At 45.8% G+C, this 27,896-nt stretch overlaps 1 protein-coding gene and 1 pseudogene across 1 annotated transcript; one reads left to right on the forward strand and one right to left on the reverse strand.

Annotated features, from left to right (window-relative positions):
- Positions 1–8,425: 8,425 nt before the first annotated feature.
- On the reverse strand, positions 8,426–9,566 carry LOC112071580 (dCTP pyrophosphatase 1). Its single transcript, XM_024139020.2, has one exon. It carries the CDS (start codon positions 9,432–9,434, stop codon positions 8,886–8,888), a length of 549 nt encoding a protein of 182 aa, XP_023994788.1. The 5' UTR covers positions 9,435–9,566; the 3' UTR covers positions 8,426–8,885.
- A 151-nt stretch (positions 9,567–9,717) lies between these two features.
- LOC112071582 (glutamyl-tRNA(Gln) amidotransferase subunit B, mitochondrial-like) lies at positions 9,718–27,338 on the forward strand (annotated as a pseudogene).
- Positions 27,339–27,896: the final 558 nt, after the last annotated feature.

Below are 27,896 nucleotides of genomic sequence, written 5' to 3' on the forward strand. Positions count from 1 at the left end.
GGGAGCTGGCTGAGAATTCTGGGTATTGATACCTGGTGGAAATCAGTGACTGGATGAAACAGACTCCCCAAAGGACTGCATGGTGGAACGACTCTATTGCCAGCTTGTCTGGTACATACTCAGTATATATTAAGAGGAAAAACAGCAGGTGGGACGAAAATGYGGTAGAATATCATCAGGGAACACAAACAAGCAGACTACTGTCCATTTTCACTGGCAGTAAGCATCACCTTTGAATACAGTACAGGCATATGCTGGCTTCTAGAAAAGGAATAAGTGCGCTAGGATGCAATTATGCCAACTAGTGCAATCTAATGCCTGTGGACTTGGAACAGTTTGATGCCACATTGTCTGATGTAATATCGCATTTTAAAGTGATGCACCCACACTTCCTCGAGAGACCAGTGTTCCAACCAGGCACAGCCCACAGAGAAGAGGCTGTCACAGAATCCTTATGACAAGTGATGCACCCACCACTTCCCTCCGAGGGACCAGTGTTCCACCACAGGCACAGCCCACAGAGAAGAGCTGTCACAGAGATCCTTATGACAAGTGAAGCACCCACCACTTCCCTCCGAGGGACCAGTGTTCCACCACAGGCACAGCCACAGAGAGAGGCTGTCACAGAGACATCTTATGACAAGTGAGCACCACCACTTCCCTCCGAGGGACCAGTGTTCCACCACAGGCACAGCCCACAGAGAAGAGGCTGTCACAGAGATCCTTATGACAAGTGAAGCACCCACCACTTCCCTCCGAGGGACCAGTGTTCCACACAGGCACAGCCCACAGAGAAGGGCTGTCACAGAGATCCTTATGACAAGTGAACACCCACCACTTCCCTCCGAGGGACCAGTGTTCCACCACAGGCACAGCCCACAGAGAAGAGGCTGTCACAGAGATCCTTATGACAAGTGAAGGCAACTGCCATCTTGTTGTCAAGTTTCCCCAAACATCCCAGCGTTTATTACTGCGGTTGGTTTAATTTCAATTAGCATCAACCAACAGTGAGCTGCATGTCTTCGTGTCTGTCAAAGAGTCTCTGGTAGCCTTAAGTGTAGCAGTCCCAGCATTGCAGACATACAGTGCATTCGGAAAGTGGCCTAGCCAGAGCCTGGACTTGAACCCGAACGAAATCTCTGGAGAGACCTGAAAATAGCTGTGCAGCGACGCCCATCCAACCTGACAGAGCTTGAGAGGATCTGCAGAAAAGAATGGGAAAACTCCCCAAATACAGGTTGTGTCAAGCTTGTAGCGTCATACCCAAGAAGACTCGAAGGCTGTAATCGCTGCCAAAGGTGATTCAACAAAGTACTGAGTAAAGGGTCTGAATACTTATGGAAATGTGAATATTGTAAATATTTCCGTTTATTATTTTAAATACATTTGCAAACATTTCTAAAAACAGTTTTTGCTTTGACATTATGGGGTATTGTGTGTAGAAAACAATTCAATCCATTTTAGAATAAGGTTGTAACGTAACATAATGTGGAAAAAGTCAAGGGGTCTGAATACTTTACGAATGCACCGTAACGGCCCAGATGACAAGTTCTCATGGGTTGAATGTATGAAGAATCGCTGTCCGACTTACACGGTAGTTTTGGCTCGAGCCAAAACTTTTTGACTACGAGCTTCATAATTTTGTCAGGTGCGGTCAACATCAATCGTTACCATCATCAGCCTCATCAATCACCATCATCGTCATTATCATCGTCCTGACCTTGCAAAGGCAGGGGGACTAAGAACAAAGTAACCTACATAACACATTTTTTCAATAGAAACTCTTCCGTAAAACATCAGTATACATCAGTATACCGTGTACCCACACACTTGCGTCACATCAGTGAACAAAACACTACACGACAGTGGCTTTCGAATTACCTGACATTATGTTACAATTTCCTGATGGAAMACTGAATCACTTCTACGGTATAGCATCAATATCCCGACATTTGCGGGGGAGAAAACGTCAGGTTGTTTTAAGCAGAACATTGGTGTCAGCTTTTTAAAAAGTAAGAGGGAAAAAAAAKATCTGGCTGCTTTGACATTTTCAGCGAGCAGGAATCAAAGAGGTGATAAAGATAGTGYTTACTCCCAAATGGCACCCTATTCCCTTTATAGTGCACTACTACCSMCCATGGGKCTCTGGTCAGAAGTAGTGCACTTCTATAGAGTATAGGGAATAGGGTGCCATCTGGGATGCACACAGTGTCTGTCTCTGTCAGAGCCAAACAAACAGAGGAGAGGAAATCACTGTCTGGCCATTAACAGGGTGAGTGGCATGAGAAATCGCTCKGTGTGTGTCTCTGGCTGGGCGATGTGCATCCTGGAGCCTGTCTGGGCGATGCGATGTGCATCTTGGCTGTCACCTGGGCATCCCTGCTGAGAAGGATCTGACAGAGGAGATAAAGGAGTGCACAGGGGAGCAATGTGGGTGTTTATACAAATGGTAGGCATTCCTCACATCCAATTGTAAAGAAGGTTGTGTAGGTTGGTGCTAGGTCTGGAAAGCCTATCTGCTTCAGCCCTGTGTACATATGGAATCACATCAAAGCATGCAGGCTGCATTGCATAAAAAAAAACATGTTCTAATGTATGGAGGAAGTCATACGTCTCATAATAATGGGGAAAGTCAAGACTTCAGTAAAAATCCCAAGGCAGACTTCAAATCAAATCACATTTTATTTGTCACATGCGCCGAATACAACAGGTGTAGACCTTACAGTGAAATGCTTACTTACTGTATCCCTTAACCAACAATGCTTTAAGAAAAATGTGTTAAGTAAAAAAATTGATATGTAAAAAGAAAAAAAGAAGATAAAAGTAACAAATAATTAAACAGCAGCAGTAAAATAACAATAGCAATAGCGAGACTATATACCAGTACAGAGTCAATGTGCGGGGGCACCGGTTAATCGAGGTAATTGAGGTAATATGTACATGTAGGTAGAGTTAAAGTGACCATGCATAGATAATGAACAGAGAGTAGCAGCAGTGTAAAAGAGGGGTCTGGGTAGCCCTTGGATTAGCTGTTCAGGAGCCTTATGGCTTGGGGGTAGAAGCTGTTAAGAAGCCTTTTGGGCCTAGACTTGGTGCTCCGGTACCGCTTGCCGTGCAGTAGCAGAGAGAACAGTCTATGACTCGGGTGGCTGGAGTCTTTGACCATTTTAGAGCCTTCCTCTGAAACCGACTTGGGAAATAAGTGTGATGAATAGAAGAAAGATGTATTGCAGAGCCTACTTTTTCCTGAGTCAGAGCTGCATTGTCATTCAGCTGGGGTATTAGTTATAGCTTCAGGAAAGGGTAACAGAAACATTAATTTGCTCCTCATGATTACTCACTCATACCCAATGCTTTGGGGGTTATGAGGAAACAACACAAGGAAACCACAGTCAGTATACCAAATCACAACTATTTCTCAGTTTTAGAAATGTAGGCAAGAAGAGCTCTCCAAAACCTTGTCTCAGACAGAGAACTTCTCTTGCTCTGTCACTGTGGCTACAGGTAAAGACCCAAACTCCCCAACTCTCAGAGAAATAACAGGTACCACAAAGCTGAGCTATAGGGGAGAGCGGGGTAAGTTGAGCCAAAGGGGTAAGTTGAGAAACCCGTGTTTCTAGGAAACCATACACAAAATTAATAAATTGACCAAAAAGGTCATCCTTTCATGGAGTCAATGAAGGAAGAAACCACATGAAAAAGTGGTAAGCAAGTTAGGTCTAAAAAGTCAAATGAATTTATTGTGTTAGAGACTGCAGGTTTTCTGTTCTACCTGATAATTAATTGCACAAGGCTGGTGTCTCAGGTCTAAATCAGTCCCTGATTAGAGGGGAACAATAATAACAAGCAGTGGAACTGTCTCCGAGGTCCAGAGTTGAGTTTGTTAGAGGTTTCATGACACTTGTATCTAAACCAAAGTAGATCATTCTAAGATTGTTCTATACAGCAGTTGGGGTCTCTATAAGCTTCAAAATCAAATCTAGAGTCGGCTTTCTATTTCGCAACAAAGCCTCCTTCACTGAAATATATGTAGACATCTTTGTTAGGGGCCTCCTGAGTGGTGCAGTGGTATAAGACACTGCATCGCAGTGCTACCTGTGCCACTAGAGATTCTGGGTTCGAGTCCAGGCTCTGTCGCAGCCGGCCGCGACCGGAAGACCCATGGAGCAGCGCACAATGGGCCCAGCATCGTCCGGGTTAGGGGAGGGTTTGGCCAACAGGGATGTCCTTGTCCCATCCTGCACTAGCGACTCCTGTGGCGAATACTATATTTCCCTTGACGGAGTGATGATGAATGTCATTTAAAAAAACAAACATTTAACCTTTATTTAACTAGGCAAGTCAGTTAAGAACAAATTCTTATTTAGAATGACAGCCTACCCTGGCCAAACCCGGACGACGCTGCGACAATTGTGCGCCACCCTATGGGACTCCTAATCACGGCTGGATGTGATACAGCCAGGATTCGAACCAGGGATTGCGATGCAGTACCTTAGAACGCTGTGCCACTCATTTAATCCCACTCTCCCCTAGCAGCCATACTGAATAGCAATGAAGGAAGCAATGTGGTCGAAGGAACATTACTTCCTGATTCACAAGAGACAACCCACCCCTTCGGCTGTGAGAGATTGATTCCACCCTGCTACCTGCCTGGGACATTTCCACACAAATTGAATAGTACTAGCAAACCAAGAATGTGTCAGCCAGGCCCAGGAGTTATGCTGCTATAGGCTCACACCATGCTAGAAAATGAAAATAAATTGTGCATCGCATCTCGGGAATGTTTACCTCAGGCTATGGGGTATGCTATGGTGCAGCAAATCAACACAGTGCCATGGTTTCAATTTGGTCAGTGCTATTTGGGATCCTTGGGAAGTCCCTACCCCTTAACCCTTACCTAACCTAACCTAGCACGGACCGTTTCAATATAGGCTCATCGAGGCTGAACACAATTTGTTTAGAGCAGTTGCTCTAAGGTGTATTATAAACTTCAGAAATAGGAGAGTCCATAAGTGAAAATACAGCCTGGACCCAGATCTGTTTGTGCGGACTTGGCGTGACTATGACTATAGTAGTTGGCAAGACGGCAGAAACAAAATCAGGGACCAGGCTAGTCAAACTAGCGGGCCCTAAATGTATTCATATCCTGAGCAAATACAGTCAATTACCAGTGTTGATGGTACATCAACATGTCATGTCACATCTGCAAAAATACAGTGTTCACTCACTGTTCATGGGACTGTGCTCCCACCCATCCAGGACATCTACTTGAAACTGTGCCTGAGGATGTCTCGCAGCATCATCAAGGACCCCACACACCAGCTGTTCGCTCACGTCAAGCAGACGGGATCGGAGCATGAGGTCTGATACCAATCAGGCCCAGAGACAGTTGCTATCAACAAACCATCAGACTGCTGAACACTTGAACGGGACTGACCACCTGCACTGAGTCACAGCACCTTAGCACACATGGATGCACACCTCTTATTTACTATTGCTAAATACTGCACAATTTAAACACTTGCCCCCCAACCCCAAAACACGTGTAAATATTGTTATATAAATTGGGCCTTCCTGTATTATGCTTATGCTAGAATGCTCATTCTATTTTACTGAGCCACTTACTTTATGTTTGAATTCTTATATTTTATTATTTCTTATTGTTGTTGCATTGTCGAGAAGGAACCTGCAAGTAAGCATTTCGTTGGACGGTGTATACGGTGTGTATCCTGAACATACGACTAATAAAACTTGTGGTTGGGTCTACACTGACTTGACAGACAGGCTGCACCCAATCCTCCACCCTTTTCCCAAAGTTTGGAATTGCACACTTCCCGTCACGGATTTAACAATGGAGGAAACTCCCTGCAGCCAACTATTACACCAATCAAATGCTTTTAGATCCATGACAGATGTGTGCAAGTGTAAAGGGGTGGAGAATCTGGACACACACACACACACACACACACACCACACAGACTAGCCAAAAACAGTCTTGGCAATATACAGTTGAAGTCGGAAGTTTACATACACTTAGGTTGGAGTCATTAAAACTCGTTTTTCAACCACTCCACAAATTTCTTGTTAACAAACTATAGTTTTGGCAAGTCGGTTAGGACATCTACTTTGTGCATGACAAGTAATTTTTACAACAATTGTTTACAGATTATTTCACTATAATCCACTGTATCACAATTCAGTGTCAGAAGTTTACATACACTAAGTTGACTGTGCTTTAAACAGCTTGGAAAATTCCAGAAAATGATGTCATGGCTTTAGAAGCTCTGATAGGCTAATTGACATCATTTGAGTAATTGAAGGTGTACCTGTGGATGTATTTCAAGGCCTACCTTCAAACTCAGTGTCTCTTTGCTTGAATCATGGGAAAATCAAAAGAAATCAGCCAAGACCTCAGAGAAAAATGTGTAGACTCCACAAGTCTGGTTCATCTTGGGAGCAATTTCCAAATGCCTGAAGTACCACTCATCTGTACAAACAATAGTACGCAAGTATAAACACAATGGACCACGCAGCCGTATACCGCTCAGGAAGGAGATGCGTTCTGTCTCCTAGAGATGACATACCAAACTCTCTAGAAAGCAATGTCAGCACAATAACTGTTCGTTGGAGCTTCATGAAATGGGTTTCCATGGCTAAGCAGCCGCACACAAGCCAAGATCACCATGGCGCAATGCCAAGCATCGGCTGGAGTGGCATAAAGCTCGCCGCCATTGGACTCTGGAAAAGTGGAAACTTAACCATCTGGCAGTCCGACGGGCGAATCTAGGTTCGCGGATGCCAGAGAGATGCTACCTGCCCCAATGCATAGTGCCAACTGTAAAGTTTGGTGGAGTAGGAATAATGGTCTGGGGCTGTTTCCCAAGTTTCGGGTTAGGCCCCTTAGTTCCAGTGAAGGGAAATCTTAACGCTACAGCATACAATGACATTCTTGACGATTCTGTGCTTCCACTGCTGTGGCAACAGTTTGGAAAATGCCCTGTGCACAAAGTGAGGTCCATACAGAAATGGTTCGTTGAGATCGGTGTGGAAGAACTTGACTGGCCTGCACAGAGCCCTGACCTCAACCCCATCAAACACCTTTGGTATGAATTGGAACGCCGACTGCGAGCCAGGCCCAATCGCCCAACATCAGTGCACGACCTCACTAATGCTCTTGTGGCTGAATTTAAGCAAGTCCCCGCAGCAATGTTTTAACATCTAGTGGAAAGCCTTCCCAAAAGAGTGGAGGCTGTTATAGCAGCAAGGGTGGGACCAACTCCATATTAATGCACCTGATTTTGGAATGAGATGTTCGATGAGCAGGTGTATCTCAAGTTTTGAGGGAGCGTGTAATTGGCATGCTGACTGCAGGAACGTCCACCAGAGTTGTTGCTAAATAATTGAATTCATTTCTTTACCATAAGCCGCCTCAAGTCATTTTAGAGAATTTGGCAGTATGTCCAACCGGCCTCACAACCGCAGGTTGTGGACAAGCGGTGTGCTGATGTCATTGTGAACAGAGCGCCCCATGGTGGCGGTATGGTTATGGAATGTGCAGGCATAAGCTACAATGAACACAATTGCATTTTATCTATGGAAATGTGAATGCAGATACCGTGACAAGATCCTGAGGCCCATTGTAGTGCCATTCATCTGCCGCCATCACCTCATGTTTTATCACGATAATGCACAGCCCCATATCTCAAGGATCTGTACACAATTCCTGGAAGCTGAAAACGTCCCAGTTCTTCCATGGCCTGCATACTCACCCACTGAGCATGTTTTGGATAGAYGTACGACAGTATCCAGCAACTTCGCAAATCCATTGAAGAGGAGTGGGACAACATTCCACAGGCCACAATCAACAGCCTAATCGACTATGTGAAGATGTTGCGCTGCATGAGGCAAATGGTTGTTACGCCAGATACTGACTCCACGCCCCTACCCTTTAAAAAAAAAGTATCTGTGACCAATAGATGCATATCTGTATTCCCAGTCATGTGAAATCCATAGATTAGAGCCTAATGAATTTATTTCAATCAACTAATATCCTCATATGAATTGCAACTCAGTAACATCTTTGAAATTGTTGCATTTATATATTTTTCAGTATACTTGTAGTTCATTAAACCATCGGATGTGTCCAAAGATACATTGTCTAGCCTACATATTGGATCGCTAACCATAGGCCTGGGGCCATGAAACACTGTTTAACAGACTGCTTATCAAAATGAACAGTTACAAGAGTAACTCACTAATTTCCCTCATCTCCCACAGTAGCGTTGTGTGCGTGTGTTAATTTCCCCATCTCCCATTGTAGCTAATTTCCCAGGGAAGTAAATAAGGCAATAGTGATTAAATCTGATTGATAAATGCATTACAGAGTCAATATACATAAATTACATAGCATCTGCAGGACAGCAAGTATAGTTGAAGGCACTTTTACTTTTGGGAGGAAGATTCTATCAGTTGCACACATACATTGAATTTAAAGCAACAAAAGAACATAGCTTCCATCGACCATTGACAACAATATGGATTTAAGAGATTTAAATGTAGTTACTCATACTATGAAAAATAAAATGTACTTCTTACAAGGGCCTATACRTTTGACTTTGGGGAACAGTTAAAATGGCAAACCATCAGAGGGAAGGCAAAAGATGAATACCCATAGTTAAAGAAAAACACTGATTCAAAACGCACTTCATAAAACTAAAAGCAGTTAAAGGCAGCTTGACCAACTATTGCGATACAGTAGTGCTCTAAACAAAAGGTATAAACATTTACCATTAACTGAAGTTGAACAGTATTTTTCAGTTCTTGTCTACTTTGTAAATGCAGGGGTGTGTTCATTACGCCAATTGGGCATGACAGCATGCAATCGCTCAGTCCTTGTATTCAGTGTACTTCTTAGACGAGCCATGCACCTTGCTGGCAGGGTACTTCAGCCTATTTAGGGCCATTTTGCGCAGCACTGCTTGGGGTAAATCGATATGACATTTCTCGGCCAGCTCAACTAGGTAGATGAGGACGTCGCTGAGTTCATGTGCCAGGTGCTCGCGCTCGGAGTCGGTCCAGCCGGGAAGTCCTTCGGTCACCTCGCCACGCCACTGGAACAGCTCAGATACCTCGCCCACTTCTCCGACCATAGCTAGCAGGAGGTTGCGGGGTTGGTGGAACTGGTTCCAGTCTCGCTCGTCAGTAAATTCCGCTTGCATCCGTCGTATGTCTTCGATGGTAGGTTCGGCAGTGAAAGAGAACGTATCAGTTGGGGTTCTTCTCTTAGTTCCATTTTGCTTGGCAGCGGGGATGTCTGCCTCGCCGTTTTCACAGGCTATTTTTGACTTGCTAGGAGTGACATTGGTGTGTTTAGCATCAGATGGGGCCACCATCTCTCCGTTCAGTCCATGCACTCCATCGCCGTTCATTGCCATTGCCTTGTCAATTTTACACCAAACTATTGCACGGATCAACACTTACTTCGCTGTAAACAACCAACCTTGACAACAATATGGGAAAACTCCCGCCACAAAAACCCTTGCTCTTGTAGCCGGAAAGTGTAGTTTAAATCGCCGGAAATTCGAAATATGGGTTGCATTAAATGTGTTACATTGTGGGGTGTTGAGTTTTCCTAAATGCACTTGCCCTCGGATTTTGTGTGAAACTAAGTTTACTATGACTACAACTACCATAATACCCTAAACAGAAAGGCTAAACATGGCAGGCTCCTCTGCAGGAATGACTGCACTGCTATGTAATATTAATAAACAAATTGCAATATTTTATCCAACGATTACTTTCCAAAGGCACAATTGGTGTGTGATAAGGAGAATGTGTATGTCTGTCTCCCGATGCCAGAGTCAAGCCCAAACAAAACGGAAAAGGTAGGTCCACGGAGTGAATGCTAACGTTAGCTAGCTCGCACTGTTTGTGTATCGTGTGCGCGCCTGTGCTAGTTAGCGAGGATGACAGTCGCACATCATTCATGACCACATTCCCTTCCGTATTTAGACGTTGCAAACATTGCTGTTAGTTTAAAACCTTCATGCAGTTTATTTATAGCTAGTCGTCTGCATGATAGCCTCCTTTACAAATATGTAAATATTGTCCTTCTTACCCCTCTCTGCCTTCAGAGCATCCTCACAGGTTGTCTTGACAGGGGTTCTGAATGACTTTGATTAGGTATGATGCTGTCACTAAAGTTTTGCCGATATTCCGCATTCAAAACAACTGGGAACTCATGACGTCAGTGATATTTAGGTTGGAAAGTCGGAGCTCTAGAAAGAGGCCCGAGTTTTTTTTTAAATAAAAAATATTTCACCTTTATTTAAGTAGGCTAGTTGAGAACAAGTTCTCATTTACAACTGAGACCTGGCCAAGATGAAGCAAAGCAGTGTGACACAAACAACACAGTTACACATGGAATAAACAAACATACAGTCAATAATACAATAGAAAAAGTCTATATACAATGTGTGCAAATGAGGTAGGACAAGGGAGGTAAGGCAATAAATAGGCTATAGTGGCGAAATAATTACAATTTAGCAATTAAACACTGGAGTGACAGATGTGCAGAAGATGAATGTGCAAGTAGAGATACTGGGGTGCAAAGGAGCAAAATAATAACAGTATGGGGATGAGGTAGTTGGATGGGCTGTTTACAGATGAGCTATGTACAGGTGCAGTGAACTGTGAGCTGCTCTGACAGCTGGTGCTTAAAGCTAGTGAGGGAGATATGAGTCTCCAGCTTCAGTGATTTTTGCAGTTCGTTCCAGTCATTGGCAGCAGAGAACTGGAAGGACAGGCGGCCGAACGAGGAATTGGCTTTGGGGGTGACCAGTGAAATAGTTCAGAGTTGGATGACTGTTCATATCAGATCGGAGCTCGTTTTTCCCCAGTTCCCAGTTTTCAACGCACTGAAGTCTGAGATTTCCCGAGTTCCCTGTTTTGAACGCGGAAATAAGTCCACCAACAGAACTGTCTAAAATGCTGCACTGTAATTAGTGACCCACATCTAAACTCCTATAACAGACAACCCTGCCAGTTAGCTATTCATAAGTCCAGTCTATTAGTCAGTTCAGAAAATTAAATCGTGGAGTTGATATGGTGACCTCCCATTTGTAAGTGTTAATTTCTCTGACTGTGATTGTGTGCTTCTAGTGCTCCCCAGGAGCTGGTAGGTGTGGTGGGTCTGGAGATCCATGCTCAGATCCACTCCAACACCAAGCTGTTTTCTGGCTCCCAGGTCGGGTTCCAGGCTCCACCTAACTCCCTGGTGTCCTTTGATGCCTCCTTACCTGGAACTCTCCCTATGGTGCATCTGATGATAAACATGCCTCATGTCAATAAAGGCTGTTTGTCTATTCGTTGCGTAATAATACAGTTGTTGTCCATCATAACATAATCTGGTCTATGTAACCTAGCCTACAATATGTCGATGTACATAGTCATTTGACCAAGTAGGCCTATGTTCCTCTTCCTCCTCAGGTGCTGAACAGACGATGTGTGGAGGCTGCAGTGATGACAGGTTTGGCCCTTAACTGTACCATCAGCAGGAAGTCTCTCTTTGACAGGAAGCACTACTTCTACGCTGACCTTCCTGTAAGTCAACCTGGACCCCATCTATCCTCCAATCACAAGCAATCATCAATCACATTTATTTCTATAGCCCTTTTTAGGCTACATCAGCAGCTTTTACAAAGAATACAGTAACCCGGCCGAAATCACAGAGGAGACAACTTACTCCCCCATTAATAAGTAGCTCTCATCGGTCAAAGCAGCCATCTCTCCCCAAATTAACTTTCCCATTTGACCTCCTCCCTGTCCCTGAGCTAGGCTATCATTTAATAGTGACGAGTGTTGCTAAACCGGCAGAAAAGCTTATTGCCACCGATATCTAGCMAAATGACAGCTTCTGTTGCTGCAATCTGTTAGCTGTTAGAAGTCAAGTCGCGGCCAAGTGATATTCACCCTCACCTTGCTGCCAGGCGCTCCTGGGTAATTTTAGTGTCATTATGACTGACATTTTATGACCTTGACATCAAGACATGTCATTGGAAGAGATTCAATAGCAATTGCCCAACAAAGCCTCCGAAAAAGTTTCATTTCACTTTGGAAAGATGGGCAGCCCTAGCTTAATGTGACCTATGTAGAAAGAAATGACCCTGACATTACTCTTGACGAGCTGATGATGAGAAATTGTGGACTGAGAAAAGGATGAATTTGAATAATTTAAGTGCCTTAGCGGTRTTATACCATAATGGGACTTTCCACTCTCAAGAAAATGACAAGACAGCTAGGAGATTTGTCTGTTACAGTGCAATCCATACCTTTCCTGTATTAGATGAGTGAAGAGTTTAAAAAGCTTCCCTAACTTTGTCCTAAGGTCAAGGTCATTTCTAATGACCGATAGAGTAGCTCGTGAGGGTTATTTTGTGGGGTCAGGGAATGGATTGTTGAGCGTCGGGTTGTCAGTGCAGTTGTCTTAATGTTATGGTATGTCAATATCCTGTCAATTAAGAAATGAACTAGATGACATGATGGCCTAGAAGTCATTCTAGTTCTTTTGAACGAAAGCATATGATCAACACAAGGCCTGCCAAGCCTAGATTGTTAGAAGACTGAGTTGTCTTTCGAACCCAGCAGTCAGATTCATAGGTAATAATGTTATCGTGAGGCTACAGCTGTTTAATCCTTCCTCACAGCAGAGGTAGATTATTGATTTCAAAAGCTCCGACATGTATCCCAGGGGTGAAATCCCAGCAGGAAGCCGAAGGATTATTCCCAAATCCCACCTCATCTTTTTTCCCCGTTGTAGATTTTCGGTCCGCTTACTGAGTGTTGCRTCACCTCTCTCTTTGGGTTATGTTRAAACATGCGCTGTTGAAACGATAGTGCCAGTTAAGATTTAAATGTTCACCATGCCCACAAGTGGTACCAATGCTTATAAATATGTTTTTGCTTATCCTGTAGACAACACTTGTGTTTTACCAGGCCCGGGAAATAGACAGGGAATAGGGATGGTGAGTAAAAGGCCTGTATTGCATAATGAATCATGCTAATGCGTTAAATTCAGTTGGGAGGGATGTTCATGCTCTCTTCATGATATGTARAGAGAGAAAATAATAGCCATGATGAGTGAAGCATTAAGCTCTATTAAATTATTTTACTAGCAGCCTATTGAAGTAGAGAGAACGAGGACATAAAAAAACATGCATTTATTAAGAACACATATATAGTTGTGCATTATTGATGTGTTTCATGAGTCCATGATTTAATTTCACACAACGAACGCACTGCTGCTCATTACATGATTTATGATGCGCTTGCCTGACCAGCAGCAGGAATGAATTGGAGTGGCAGGCAGGTGTTATAACAGCTAGCCTCTTCTTAATAACATGCACCAGCAGCTTCACACTAAGCTACTAGCGGATATGCATAATTATACTTTTCTGAAGTGTTTTCTGTGCAGACGTTRTCCCTGACGACTATTTAATGACTCAAATGGATCTGTTTGTGGGACGTGGATGTACAATAGGTAGGRCTAGTTGAATCAAGGGTTGTAGAGGGGAATAGTTTGGTGCATCGAATCATGAATCCGTTGAAGGCAGCTTAGATTCAGTGAACTGAATCTGAMAACGACAAATAGSAGTCWAGTTGGAGAGAGAGCTCTCGGGTTTGGATTTACTTTCCTGAACCGGCCGAGTGCTTTAATACCAGACTGCTCATTAGGCTTTGGGGCTGGGGTGTGACTAGAAGGACCCAGAGGCTTCCAGTAGCAGTCTTTTACCACCACTGGTCTGCATCCAACTTCAGCTGCCCTTCATTATACAAAGCACCAACACCTCTTCAGTGWTTATGCCGGAATTGCAAATGATCCACCATTTTGGTGGGTGCTAAGCTAACTAATGTAGCCTGTGTGTGAACAGCAATGCACACAGTATGCTAACTAGGAGGCACTTGCGCTAATGAATTACATTTGCATTGACACTGACAGAGCTCTATGAGAAAATGTATTATTCTAGAAAGGGAGAAATCAGCATCTTTTAATGCTCTAATCCTGTATTTATAGTACACCGCTGATATAAAATGGAATGTCTCCCGTGGTCCATTATGCTCGTGTTGTTGCCAATGATTGAAATGTTGATCAGGTACAGTACAACACAGATGGTTACGGCTAATTCACTTTTCTCTCCTTTTTTTTGCTCATATTATTCCTTCCCTTCTTTTTCTTCGTCGGCATGCCAATAAGTATGATTATGTTTAGGCTTTCTAGCGACGGTTGCCATGGCAACGGGACATAGTGCTACCGTACTCACTTGTGAATAGCGCAGCCAGCACAGTGGCACTTCAGAATAAGAGAACAGATAAAATATTCATTCAGTTCCTTTTGTGACTTGAACACCTCTCAACGAAACAACAATAATATTCCAACCGCATAATAATGAGTTGGGTAACCAGTTTTAAGGGCCTATTATCCCCCAAGTAACTAACTAATGGATGAATCTTAGCTCATGTTTAATGATGGATTGCTATTTTGTTCATAACACTTTGACCCCTTGAAATATTTAAGGTTATTCCAAGTTAATTGTAATGGAAATCGTTGATTATGCAGGCCAAGTTTATTTCGGTATTAACCCCATGTTTCCTATCGTGTCTATAATATAAATGAAACTTATTATATAGTGGCGTTAATAAATACCTAAGCCTGGTCCCAGATCTGTTTGCGAGGAGTCCTCTATAGGTAATACCTAAATCGTTGTCATGCAAATGTCAAGTTTATACAGCATATGAACCAGGCTATACATATCTGATAAATGAGACACATTTAGACTCTGAAGCAAGCACACAAAATTGACCTTTTCTAGTTTCATGCGTTTCCTCCATCCAGGCGGGCTACCAGATCACCCAACAGAGCTGCCCATCGCGGTGGACGGCACCCTGACCTAAAAGTCACCTAGGGTGCCGTAAGAGGAACACGGTGGTCACCAAGAGTGTCAGGATCAAACAGATCCAGAGAGAGCAGGACAGTGGCAAGAGCCTCCACGATGACTACAGGAGCCAGACCCGTATAGACCTCAACAGAGCAGGTAGATGGAGTTTAGCTTCCCATCGGTGTACCTCAACAGAGCAGGTAGATGGAGTTTAGCTCCCATCGTGTACCTCAACAGAGCAGGTAGATGGAGTTTAGCTTCCCATCTGTTACTCAACAGACAGGTAGATGGAGTTTAGCTCCCATCGGTGTACCTCAACAGAGCAGGTAGATGGAGTTAGCTTCCCATCGGTGTGTACCTCAACAGAGCAGGAGATGGAGTTTAGCTTCCCATCGGTGTACCTCAACAGAGCAGGTAGATGGAGTTTAGCTTCCCATCGTGTACCTCAACAGAGCAGGTAGATGGAGTTTAGTTCCCATCGTGTACCTCAACAGGCAGTAGAGGAGTTTAGCTTCCATCGGTGTACCTCAACAGAGCAGGTAGATGGAGTTTAGCTTCCCATCGGTGTACCTCAACAGAGCAGGTAGATGGAGTTTAGCTTCCCATCGGTGTACCTCAACAGAGCAGGTAGATGGAGTTTAGCTTCCCATCGGTGTACCTCAACAGAGCAGGTAGATGGAGTTTAGCTTCCCATCGGTGTACCTCAACAGAGCAGGTAGATGGAGTTTAGCTTCCCATCGGTGTACCTCAACAGAGCAGGTACCATAGAGTTCAAACACTCATAAGACTCCAAGGAGAGTCTACCACAGAGCTCCAACTAGTATATACAGATCTAGATAGGATTTGGCTAGCCAGTCCCTGTTCTATGTAGGAATATGGGAGTGTATGTAACATTCTCCTCCCTCCCGGTGTGGTCTGATGGAGCTGGTGATGGAGCCAGACAGAGCTGTGGAGAGGAGCGAGCAGGCAGCCGTCAGAGAGATGCAGCTCATACTGCAGGCTCTAGGACCTGCCAGGGAAACATGGCTGGTGGGGAGCCTGCATTGGACACACACACTCACTGACACACCAGGGAAACATGGCTGGTGGGGAGGCCTGCATTGGACACACACACACACACTCACTGACACACCAGGAAACATGGCTGGTGGGGAGTCCTGCATTGGACACACACACTCACTGACACGCCAGGGAAACATGGCTGGTGGGGAGGCCTGCATTGACACACACACTCACTGACACACCAGGGAAACATGGCTGGTGGGGAGGCCTGCATGGACACACACCACCACTAACACACCAGGGAAACATGGCTGGTGGGGAGGCCTGCATTGGACACACACTCACTGACACACCAGGGAAACATGGCTGGTGGGAGGCCTGCATTGGACACACACACACTCACTAACACACCAGAGAAACATGGCTGGTGGGGAGCCAGTATTGGACACAGGGGCGCAATATGGGGGAGTTAGAACGATTCTAAGGGCTGTGACTGACAGGGACCCCAAAAAAATATTAGAACGTTAGGTTAAAATAAAAAAATAAAACGTTTATAACCTATCATTATTAATATAATATTTTATTTACGATGTACTAATAAAACTAACGGTTTCTTTTTCTTTTCTTGTTTTTGGCAAAAAGTAAACATCCAGAGAGCCTCTGTATTGACAGCTGTTCTCATACCTTCTTCTTGCTATAGAGGACCAGCTGTCTCATACCTTCTCTCTTGCTATAGAGGGCAGCTGTCTCATACCTTCTCTCTTGCTATAGAGGACCAGCTGTCTCATACCTTCTCTCTTGCTATGAGGGCCAGCTGTCTCATACCTCTCCTTTGCTATAGAGGACCAGCTGTCTCATACCTTCTCTCTTGCTATAGAGGGCCAGCTGTCTCATACCTTCTCTCTTCCTATAGAGGGCCAGCTGTCTCATACCTTCTCTCTTGCTATAGAAGGCCAGCTGTCTCATACCTTCTCTCTTCCTATAGAGGGCCAGCTGTCTCATACCTTCTCTCTTCCTATAGAGGGCCACTGTCTCAACCTTCCTCTCTGTACAGAGGGCCAGCTGTCTCATACCTTCTCTCTTCCTATAGAGGGCCAGCTGTCTCATACCTTCTCTCTTGCTACAGAGGGCCAGCTGTCTCATACCTTCTCTCTTCCTATAGAGGGCCAGCTGTCTCATACCTTCTCTCTTGCTATAGAGGGCCAGCTGTCTCATACCTTCTCTCTTCCTATAGAGGCCAGCTGTCTCATACCTTCTCTCTTGCTATAGAGGGCCAGCTTCTCATACCTCTCTCTTGCTATAAGGGCCAGCTGTCTCATACCTTCTCTCTTGCTATAGAGGGGCCAGCTGTCTCATACCTTCTCTCTTGCTATAGAGGGCCAGCTGTCTCATTACTTATCTCTTCCTATAGAGGGACCAGCTGTCTCATTACTTATCTCTTCCTATAGAGGGCCAGCTGTCTCATACCTTATCTCTTGCTATAGAGGGCCAGCTGTTTCATACCTTATCTCTTGCTATAGAGGGCCAGCTGTCTCATACCTTCTCTCTTGCTATAGAGGGCCAGCTGTCTCATACCTTCTCTCTTGCTATAGAGGGCCAGCTGTCTCCATACCTTCTCCTTCTATAGAGGGCCAGCTGTCTCATACCTTATCTCTTCCTATAGAGACCAGCTGTCTCATACCTTCTCTCTTGCTATAGAGGGCCAGCTGTCTCATACCTTCTCTCTTGTATAGAGGACCAGCTGTCTCAACCTGCTCTCTTCCATATAGAGGGGCCAGCTGTCTCATACCTTCTCTCTTCCTATAGAGGGCCAGCTGAGAGTGGATGCCAACGTGTCCGTCCACAGACCTGGGGATCCTTGGGGCATCAGGACTGAGGTCAAGAACATCAACAGTGCCCGCAACCTGGCCAGGGCCATAGGTGAGTGCTGCAGAGGGCTTTTCACAATACTGAGCCAAACCAGAGGCGAAGCGAGAAGCTCCACTCRCGTCAATCTGTCCACGCGAGAATACGGCGATAAGTWCACCAAGTGGRGATTGTTTTTGTATGGAGKTCTATGAGAGAGTGTCGGATCTGGTAAGAAAARAAATGTGATAGCTAATTTTSTAAGTGARGCTTATTTGACCTAATAGAAGTTGCATAATGTTTAGGTTGTTACGAATGTACTGATATACACTACATGACCAAAAGCATGTGGACACCTGCTCGTCGAACATCTCATTCCAAAATCATGAGCATTAATATGGAGTTGGTCCCTCCTTTTGCTGCTTTAACAGCCTCCACTCTTCTGGGAAGGCTTTCCACTAGATGTTGAAGCATTCCTGCGGGGACTTGCTTCCATTCAGCCACAACAGCATTTGTGAGGTTCGGCACTGATGTTGGGCGATTAAGTCCGGCTCGCAGTCGGCGTTCCAATTCATACCAAAGGTGTTCGATGAGGTTGAGGTCAGGGCTCTGTGCAGGCCATTCAAGTTCTTCCACACCGATCTCGACAAACCATTTCTGTATGGACCTCACTTTGTGCACGGGGGCATTGTCATGCTGAAACAGGAAAGGGCCTTCCCCAAACTGTTGCCACAAAAGTGGAAGCCCAGAATCATCTAGAACTAGAAGCGTTAAGATTTCCCTTCACTGGAACCGAGGGGCCTAGCCCGAACCATGAAAAAGAGCCCCAGACCATTATTCCTCTTCCAACAAACTTGACAGTTGGCACTATGCATTGGGGCAGGTTGCGTTCTCCTGGCATCCGCCAAACCCAGGTTCGTCTGTCCAGAGAATGCGTTTCCACTTCTCCAGWGTCCAATGGCAGCAAGCTTTACACCACTCCAGCCGATGCTTAGCATTGCGCGCATTGCGCATGGTGATCTTAGGCTTGTGGGTTTCCATGGCCATGCGGCTGCTCGGCCTGGAAACCCATTTCATGAAGTTCCTGACGAACAGTTATTGTGCTGATGTTGCTTCCAGAGGCAGTTTGGAACTCGGTAGTGAGTGTTGCAACCGAGGACAGACGATTTATACGCGCTACAGCACTCGCCGGTCCCGTTCTGTGAGCTTGTTTGGCCTACCACTTTGCGGCTGAGCCGTTGTTGCTCCTAGACATTTCCACTTCACAATAACAGCACTTACAGTTGACCGGGGCAACTCTCGCAGGGCAGAATATTGACAAACTGACTTGTTGGAAAGGTGGCATCCTATGACAGTGCCACGTTGAAAGTCACTGAGCTCTTCAGTAAGCCAGTTCTACTGCTAATGCTTGCTTGACTTTGTGCTCAATTTTATACACCTGTCAGCAACTGGTGTCCACTAATTTGAAGGGGTTTTCCACATACTTTTATTTTAAGTGGATGCACGTGGCATCTCAGCAACTTTGAGAAAACAATTTTATATTGGAGTTTATTGAGTCTATTGTTCACACGTGTATCTGCCTGCCTTTCCGCCTTAGCGACAACTACTCCCATTGTTAGGGCAGAGACAAGACCATCTCGTCATTATATAGACTATATTATAGAGTATCTCTGGCCAAACTGAGCCGAGCCAAACCAAGCTGTATTGAGCTGGCCTGGTTAAAGCCTTCACCATAGTTGCTGGAACCGTGCTGAAAGGGACCATGTGAATAGACAATATCTGAGCCAGAACAGTTTGGTTCAGGTTGGCACAATAGTGTGTGAAGGGTACATCCTCATTGTCATTGGTGGGGGTTAGTGGAGGTACTGAAGTGAAGCGGTCACGACCCAGTGGGTCTGGAATGAGCTAGTTGGATCAACACTCAGGGAAATATAGACACACACACACAGAGAGAGAAAAAGAACGAACAGCATGGAATCCTTTTCATGGGCTGTCATCTTTCTGAAACAGTCGTCTGACGGAGGGCTGTGTAATTATGCGTGCACTGCAAGTCAAACTGGGAGACAAAGATTAGAGACACCATGAGGCACAAACACACACACACACAGAAATTAGGCTCGCACACGCACACACACACACACACACACACAACCGGCCTTATCTGTCTTCGCCTGTGTAAATGTTCTCTCAGACAACTCAGTGAAGTAACTGCCAAAACTTCCTCTTGTCTCAACTTCATACGTCTTCCATATGTTGTCCTTCTGAGGATGTTTAATCCCTGAAGGCAGTCGTCACTCTCTCCGCCCACAGGAATCAGAGAAACAGGCTTTCTGTTGACAGGAACTGAAGAGGAAAGTCTTCTGAAGAGACGTTTAGCGTAGAGGGATAGTTAAAATGACTAGAAAGCATGAGGCCTTTCCTACCCACACAAACTCAGGAAGATATAGAATACAACTTTATTGACCATTTGTTTCAGTGAACAACTGAGCACACAGTCTGTATGCCTAACTTGGCTTTCTACAGAACAATAGATTTCCCATCAACAACTATTCCACTTCTACAGAGTTTCCCATCAAACTTTTTTCTTTTCTCTCCAACTTACTGGAGACAGTGGAGAGTCATAGGGCCATTGAAATTCTTCACCAGGAGCAGCAGGCCATTACAGTTTCGTGTGATAGTGACTTAGCCGCTTGCATTATTTATCCCAAGAGTAGACTTCCATTTTAGCTTAGTGCAGAGAAGTGATAAAGGGTTTTTAAAAGTCAAAACTCCAGCTAGTCGTTTGTCACAGAGAACTAATGTAGCAGCAGTAGGAGACTTCAGGCGTGCCATGTGTCATGGCAGATGTTGGAGGGTCTAACACCGTGCCGGTTGGCTGGATGCTTGCTTCTGATCAGGTGTGGTGTGTGTGTGTGTTGTGTGGTGTGTGTGTGTGTGTGTGTGTGTGTGTGTGTGTGTGTGTGTGTGTGTGTGTGTGTGTGTGTGTGTGTGGTGTGTGTGTGTGTGTGTGTGTGGTGTGTGTGTTGTGTTGTTGTGTGTGCTGTGTGTGTGTTATTTTCCATCAACAGACTATGAGATCCAGAGACAGATGTTTGTCCTGGAGAGCGGCGGCACGGTGCAGAACGAGACACGGTCGTTTGATGGCAAGACTGGGTAAGAGGCTTGTAGAAGCAACCCTCGAACCAAGTCAAGCCGACAAGTCCCATTACGTTACAGTGAGAGTGCTTCTGATAACATGTCAAAAATGTCTATTGACTAAGAATATGATGTTTCACAGGATACGGTACAATGTACACAGGATGCGTCTCTTCAGGGTTTTAATAGTTATTTGGGTCAGATATTCACCCCCCCSCATAATTCAACACTTTATTCCCACCTCCAGTGTAATATTTGATCTCAAGACATTCTCTCTTCTGAGGTTGATTTGAAAACGTTTTWGTAACTAAGGATGATGAATGAGGCCACTTGGAGTCAGTYAGTGTCTGGTGTTGTGGACCAGTGTGTTAGCGAGGGTTGTAAAGCCCATGAAATGAGCTGCTCTTCACACAGCTGGGGCCTGCCTCTAATGCGCAAGTTAGCATTTTTCGTCATKAATCTTGTTCTGGAGGCAGCTCTGCAGAGCGGTTAATAGCTGGCACAGTCACAAAGTCATAAAATCTGATTTTAAACATAACCTTAACCACACTACTAACCCTAATGCCTAACCCTAACCTTAACCACACTGCTAATATCCTGATGCCTAACCCTAACCTTAAATGAAGAACAAAAAGCCAATGTTGACTTTGCAGCTGGCCTATCTAAGGGGAAATCACTCAGTTCTGCCTCCAGGACAAGACTCATGACAATAAAYGTCAACCTGCCTATAACACCATCCCGTGTGTGTGCGCCCGCGTGCGTTGTGCCTGATAGAGTGTGTTTGACAGCAAAGGCCCACAGCTCTGTCATGGTCCAGAAATACACAGAATGACTGGGGGCCCCTCACCTCACACCTGTGGCCCTCGCCCATAGTTACAGCCTCTTCAACATGAACAATCTGCCGTAGTAACTGTTGTAACGAGCGAAACACTATCGTTATACAGTACCTCAAAGCCATAACACGTGTCCCTCTGTTTTACAGTCACACCATTCCAATGCGAGACAAGGAGGGCCTTCAGGACTACAGGTGAGCACATCTCATATTCACTTCAGTATKTTCTAGCAGCACAGCCTCCAGCATGGTGTGTGGTATTATACGATCGCTGCTGTAGGGCCTGCATGGAGAGAAGAGGGGGAGCGAGACAGGAGGGAGAGGAGAGGGGGAGCGAGACAGGAGGGAGAGAAAGGGGGAGGGAGAGAGAGAGGGGAGCGAGACAGGAGGAGAAGAAGAGGGAGCGAGACAGGAGGGAGAGGAGAGGAGAGGGGAGCGAGAACAGAGAGGGAGAGCAGGGAGAGGAAGGGGGAGCGAGACAGGAGGAGAGGAGAGGGGAGCGAGACAAGGAGGGAGCAGGAGAGGAGAGGGGGAGCGAAAGAGGAGGAGGAGGAGGGGGGAGGAGAGGAGAGGGGGAGCGAGACAGGAGGGAAGGAGAGGGGAGCGAGACAGGAGGGAGAGGAGAGGAGAGGGGAGCGAGACAGGAGGGAGAGGAGAGGAGAGGGGGAGCGAGACAGGAGGAGAGGAGAGGGAGAGCGAAGAAAGGACGAGAGGAAGAGGGGGGAGCGAGACAGGAGGGAGAGGAGAGGGTCATCGTGTAAGAGGGGCCCCAGGTAAGGAACATTACCGATAAACATGCGCCACCCCGCGGCCCTAACGCATCAGTTGAACAAGAATTATGACGGAGAGTAAGCGTGCGACGCAGTCACACAAGTAGTAGTGTGTGTGTGTTTTTGTGTGTAGAGGAGACAGCCCTTTGTCTGACCGTGTGACACTGGTGTCGTCTTAAGAGGCCTGCAGAGATACAGCCAGCACTCCGCCTCTACTGCTGATAACACTCCTCTCTCATATCTCTCTTATCTCACTCCTGCCTCTCTTTCTTCTCTTATCTCACTCCTGCCTCTCTTCTTCCTCTTATCTCACTCCTGCCTCTCTTTCTTCTCTTATCTCACTCCTGCCCTCTTTCTTCTGCTATCTCACTCCGCCTCTCTTTCTTCTCTTATCTCACTCCTGCCTCTCTTTTCTTCTCTATCTCACTCCTGCCTCTCTTTCTTCTCTTATCTCACTCCTGCCTCTCTTTCCTCCTCTTATCTCACTCCTGCCTCTCTCTTCTCTTATCTCACTCCTCGCTTCTCTAATCTTCTCTTATCTCACTCCTGCCTCTCTTTCTTTCTCTTATCTCACTCCTGCCTCTCTTTCTTCTCTTATCTCACTTCCTTGCCTCTCTTTCTTCTCTTATCTCACTCCTGCCCTCTTTCTTCTCTTATCTCACTCCTGCTCTCTTTCTCGCTCCCTCTCTGTTGTCTTTAACTGTGCTCGCTCTGGGTGCTCCCTCTGTCACACATGCACTCTCATCTCTCCTCTCTCTTTCTCTCTCCCTCTCTCCCCTCGCCTCTCCTCTCTCTCTATCCCCACGCTCTCTCCCATCTCTCCTCTCTCTTCTCCTCCCACCTTTTCTTCCCTCTCCATATTTCTCAACCCCCCCCCCCCCCTCCAGGTTCATGCCGGAGCCCAACCTGCTCCTCTGATGGTGTACGAGGCTGCTCTACAGCCAACCCCCGTGGTGTTGCCCCCAGCCAGGTGGTGGTTCTGGAGGAGGTGAGGGAGAGGCTGCCGGAGCTGCCCAGCGTCAGGAAGCAGAGGCTGGTGGAGACCTACGGCATCCTCCCCGAACACAGCTTCACCCTGGTGGTGAGTGACTACTACAGTATGTAGGTGTGTCTGTTAATGTCCAACTGAGCAAGTTAATTATAGGAGATGGTAGGTTTCTCACTCCATCTTCTGTCTTCTGTCTTCCATCTTCTGTCTTCCTGTCTGTCTCTCTCCCTCCCACTTCCTGGCACTCGTTTCTGCTCCTCCTCTTCCTTTATCTCTCTATTGTACTCTCTCCCTCACTGTCTCTCAATTTAAAAACTACCCAAAGTAACCTATTCTTGCACAGCCAGTTACCCTGTCTGCACTTCTGCCTCTGTCCAGCAAGGCGCAGTAGATTGTGGTATATACAGTATTATTGAGTGTGTTTCATTGGGTCTCCTGTTGTAGAATGAGGACGGGCTAATGGACTACTTTGAGTCAAGGAGACCAAGGCTGGACCGAGAAAGGTGATTGGCTGGGTGATGAACGAGCTACAGGGCCTCCTCCATCAACAGAACCTGAGTGTCAGCCAGAGGTGAGACACTCAGTCGTCCTCTTCCTCATCCTCTGTGTCCTACTCTAGCCTCAATCATTCTCTTTCTCCTCTCCACCTCATCCCTATCATTCTTCCTCTACATCCCTCATCTGGTTTCGCCCTCTTCTCCCTCCCGAACTCCTATCATGTGTCTCTCCTCCCCTTCCTCTGTTCTACTCTTTTCAGTCTTGCGTTGACTTCAAACCCCATGTTGAAGATCCTATCTCAGCATCCAACATCTTGGCTAGACGGAGGCCTGAAATCGTTTCCATACTGGAAGCATAATTTGTGCTTTTTCCCTGCGATGTTTCCTATCCATCTTCATGTTGATACCTTCCGGTATTACTATGGCAGGCCATGAATGTGAATAGAGAATACATCTGGGCAATAAGCTGAGTGTTTTAAGTTGTTTTTCTATAATACTGTTTTTATCCTACACTCCAGACTGTTCTGAGACTGATCAAACAGAGTAAAGTGTGATGTGTTTTGTTTTATGTCTTTGTCTGAGAACTAGTGGACGGGTGGGTGTTAGTGTGCCTTTTTGTCGTTTTGAAAAAAGTGAGAGTGGATGTTGACTATGTGTGGATTCACGTGTTTGTTGTTTGTTTAGCCATATTTCCGTTCATAACTCAGTCAGTGTGTATGTGACTGTGTCTCTGGCCCAATGTGTGTCTGACTCGGGGATTCGTGACAGCACTGATGATCATGTGCCTGTAGGTGGCAATGGGCTGTCACAGAGAGAGACGGGCCAAATAGCCTCTCATTATAAGCACAGTGACTCCGGGGTAGATAGACACCGTCACACTGTCACACAGGAGAGGATAGACTGGGTCTAATGACATCTCCTGTGCCTTCTCTCTCTTCCTTCTCTTCGCTTCTTCCTCTTCTCTCTCATATCTGTCTCTCTCTCTCTCTCTCCTCATATCTGTCTCCTCTCTCTCTCTCTCATATATGTCTCTCTCTCATATCTGTCTCTCTCTCTCATATCTGTCTCTCGCTCTCTCTACATATGTCTCTCTCTTCTCATATCTGTCTCTCTCTCTCTCACATATTGTCCTCTCTCTCTCTCCATATGTTCTCTCTCTCTCACATATGTCTCTCTCTCTCTCACATATGTTTTCTCTCGCTCTCATATCTGTCTCTCTCTCTCTCTCACATATGTTTCTCTCTCGCTCTCAATATCTTGTCTCTCTCTCTCTCTCTTATATGTGTCTCTCTCTCTCGCTCCCTCTCTCAGTCCGATCTCTCCTCAAGCTCTAGCCCAGATACTGAATCTCCAGGAGAATGGACAAATCTCTTCTATCGCCAAGCAGGTGAGAGATAACATCCAAAACATTTAATGCAAAGTCCATATGTGCTACTACACTGAGTGTACAAAATATTATTAACACTTTCCATGACACAGACTGACCAGGTGAATCCAGGTGAAAGCTTTGATCCCTTATTGAGGTCACTTGTTAAATCCACTTCAAKCAGTGTAGATGAAGGGGAGGAGACGGGTTAAAGAAAGATTTTTAAGCCTTCAGAGGGTGAATTGSCAAGACAATAGATTTAAGTGCCTTTGAACGGGGTATGGTAGTAGGTGCCAGGCGCACTGGTTTGAGTGTGTCAAGAAGTGCAAAGCTGCTGRGTTTTTCACACTCAACAGTTTCCCGTGTGTATTAAGAATGGTCCACCCCCCAAAGGACATCCAGCCAACTTGGCACAACTGTGGGAAGCATTGGAGTCAACATGGGCCAGCACCCCTGTGGAACACTTCCAACACCTTGTAGTGTCCAYGCCCTGATGAATTGTAGCTGTTCTGAGGGCAAAGGGGGGTGCAACTCAATATTAGGAAGGTGTCCTTAATGTTTTGTACCCTCAGCGTATATTATATCATTTTCAATTGGGGTTTAACCTGAGTGTTTCATTGCTCCATACAGGTGTTCCAGGAGCTGTGGAAGACCCCAGGTGAAACGGTCCAGCAGATCGTCAAGGAGCAGGACCTGGGGATCGTCAACGACAGCACAGAGATCCACAGGATTTGCCAGAAGGTGGTGGACTCACACCCAGACCAGGTGCGGCCTCCCTGGGCAAGAGCTGCCACAATGAGGGCAGGTAGTTTGCCCCTGGTGATGCGTTGGGCAGACCACACCACCCTCTGAAGAGCCCTGCGGTTAGGGKCGGTGCAGTTGCCATACCAGGTGGTGATTCAGCCCGACAGGATGCTCCTAATGGTGCATCTGTGTAAGTTTGTGAGGGTCTTAGGGGCCAAGCAAAATGTCTTTAGCCTACTGAGGTTGAAGAGGCGCTGTTGCACCTTCTTCACCACACTGTCTGTGTGGGTGGACCATTTCAGATTATCAGTGATGTGTACGGCGAGGAATTTGAAGCTATTCACCTTCTCCACTAAGTTCGTGTCTCCAGAAGTCCACGATCAGCTCCTTCATTTTGTTGTCATTAGGAGAGAGAGCGGTTATTTTTCTGGCACCACTCCTCCAGGGCCCTCACCTCCTCCCTGTAGTCTCGTTGGTAATCAGGCCTACTACTGTTGTGTTGTGRTTGAGTTGGAGGTGTGCGTGGCCACGCAGTCATGGGTGAACAGGGAGTACAGGAGGGGGCTGAGCACACACCCTTGTGGGGCCCCAGTGTTGAGGATCAGCGAAGTGGAGGTGTTGTTTCCTACCTTCACCACCTCGGGGGGCGGCCCGTCAGGGAATCCAGGACCCAGTTGCACAGGGTGGAGTTCAGACCCAGGTCCCTGAGCTTAATGATGAGCTTGGAGTGTACAGGCTCATTGACTTTTTGCTAGTAGCCAGTCTTGATAGAATTCTGTTGATCAATAAATGATATGCAAACGTAAGTATTTGTGACTTATGCTGCTGTTACTGTTCCCCCTACAGTTCCAAGCCATCCGCAGTGGGAACAAGAAGGTTCTGAACAAGCTCATGGGTCTGGTCCAGAAGGAGACTAAAGGCAGGGCTGACCCAGTCCTGGTACGGGCCATCCTGGAGCAGAAGACCTCCTGAGGACTAACTAACACTGTCTGTGGCCACCTTGACTGCCTCAACCTTTAAATGCCTGGTGGAATATCAAACTGGTCCAAGAGGCASCAARCATGACATCTTTAGGACTTCATCATAGTTAACATGTCCTCTGGTCAAGAGGATTATTGTTGCTAAATCAACTGTCTGTCATGTTGTCTTCTGGCACCGTAAGCGCCTTTAAGTTGTTGCAGTTGTATTGTAACTTTATTTGTGTACATAAATATATTCTAATTCTCTTTGGAGTGTGCACATTTATCCCCTCCCAAAAACACACACTTCATCGAAAACTGTCAAGGGAATGGGATGGCATACACATCCTCCATGATAATCACACTTTAAGCAGAGCCATTCTTGAATCCATTTTCAGTTTGGAACACTCTGAACCCACCAATGGCAGAACACAGCTAATAAAGGTAAGGCCCATTACCAGGCAGTTTGGGAGTCGTCCCAGAAGTCATCTTTCTGCTTTTATCACTGTCCTCTGGCAGCACTGGAATGAATCAGGAGCGCACCAGAGGACTGAAGTACTATACGCAATGCATCTCCTTATACTCTCCCTAAAATGGATCGGATTAGGAATGATTTAGAGGTCAGTGTTCAGAGGAAGTAGTCATGAGTAGTGAGCGCCCCCTTGTGGCTGTCAAGTGAAGGAGATACATCTTTCGTTTAGCCTTCTATGCTTGTCTCTAGAGTTAGGCATCTCTTTTACATTATTTGCTTGAATATTGAGTTGTCAAATCACGAGGTAATTCAATACTGGTTGGCTGTGTGCATGTGACTTCAATTTTAGTAAC

The sequence above is a fragment of the Salvelinus sp. IW2-2015 genome, unplaced genomic scaffold (assembly GCF_002910315.2).
Source record: "Salvelinus sp. IW2-2015 unplaced genomic scaffold, ASM291031v2 Un_scaffold1650, whole genome shotgun sequence".
NCBI lineage: Eukaryota > Metazoa > Chordata > Actinopteri > Salmoniformes > Salmonidae > Salvelinus > Salvelinus sp. IW2-2015.

What these genes read in the sequence shown, in the direction of transcription:
- LOC112071580 (XM_024139020.2), bottom strand. Translation starts at nt 9,434, where the DNA reads ATGGCAATGAACGGCGATGGAGTGCATGGACTGAACGGAGAGATGGTG.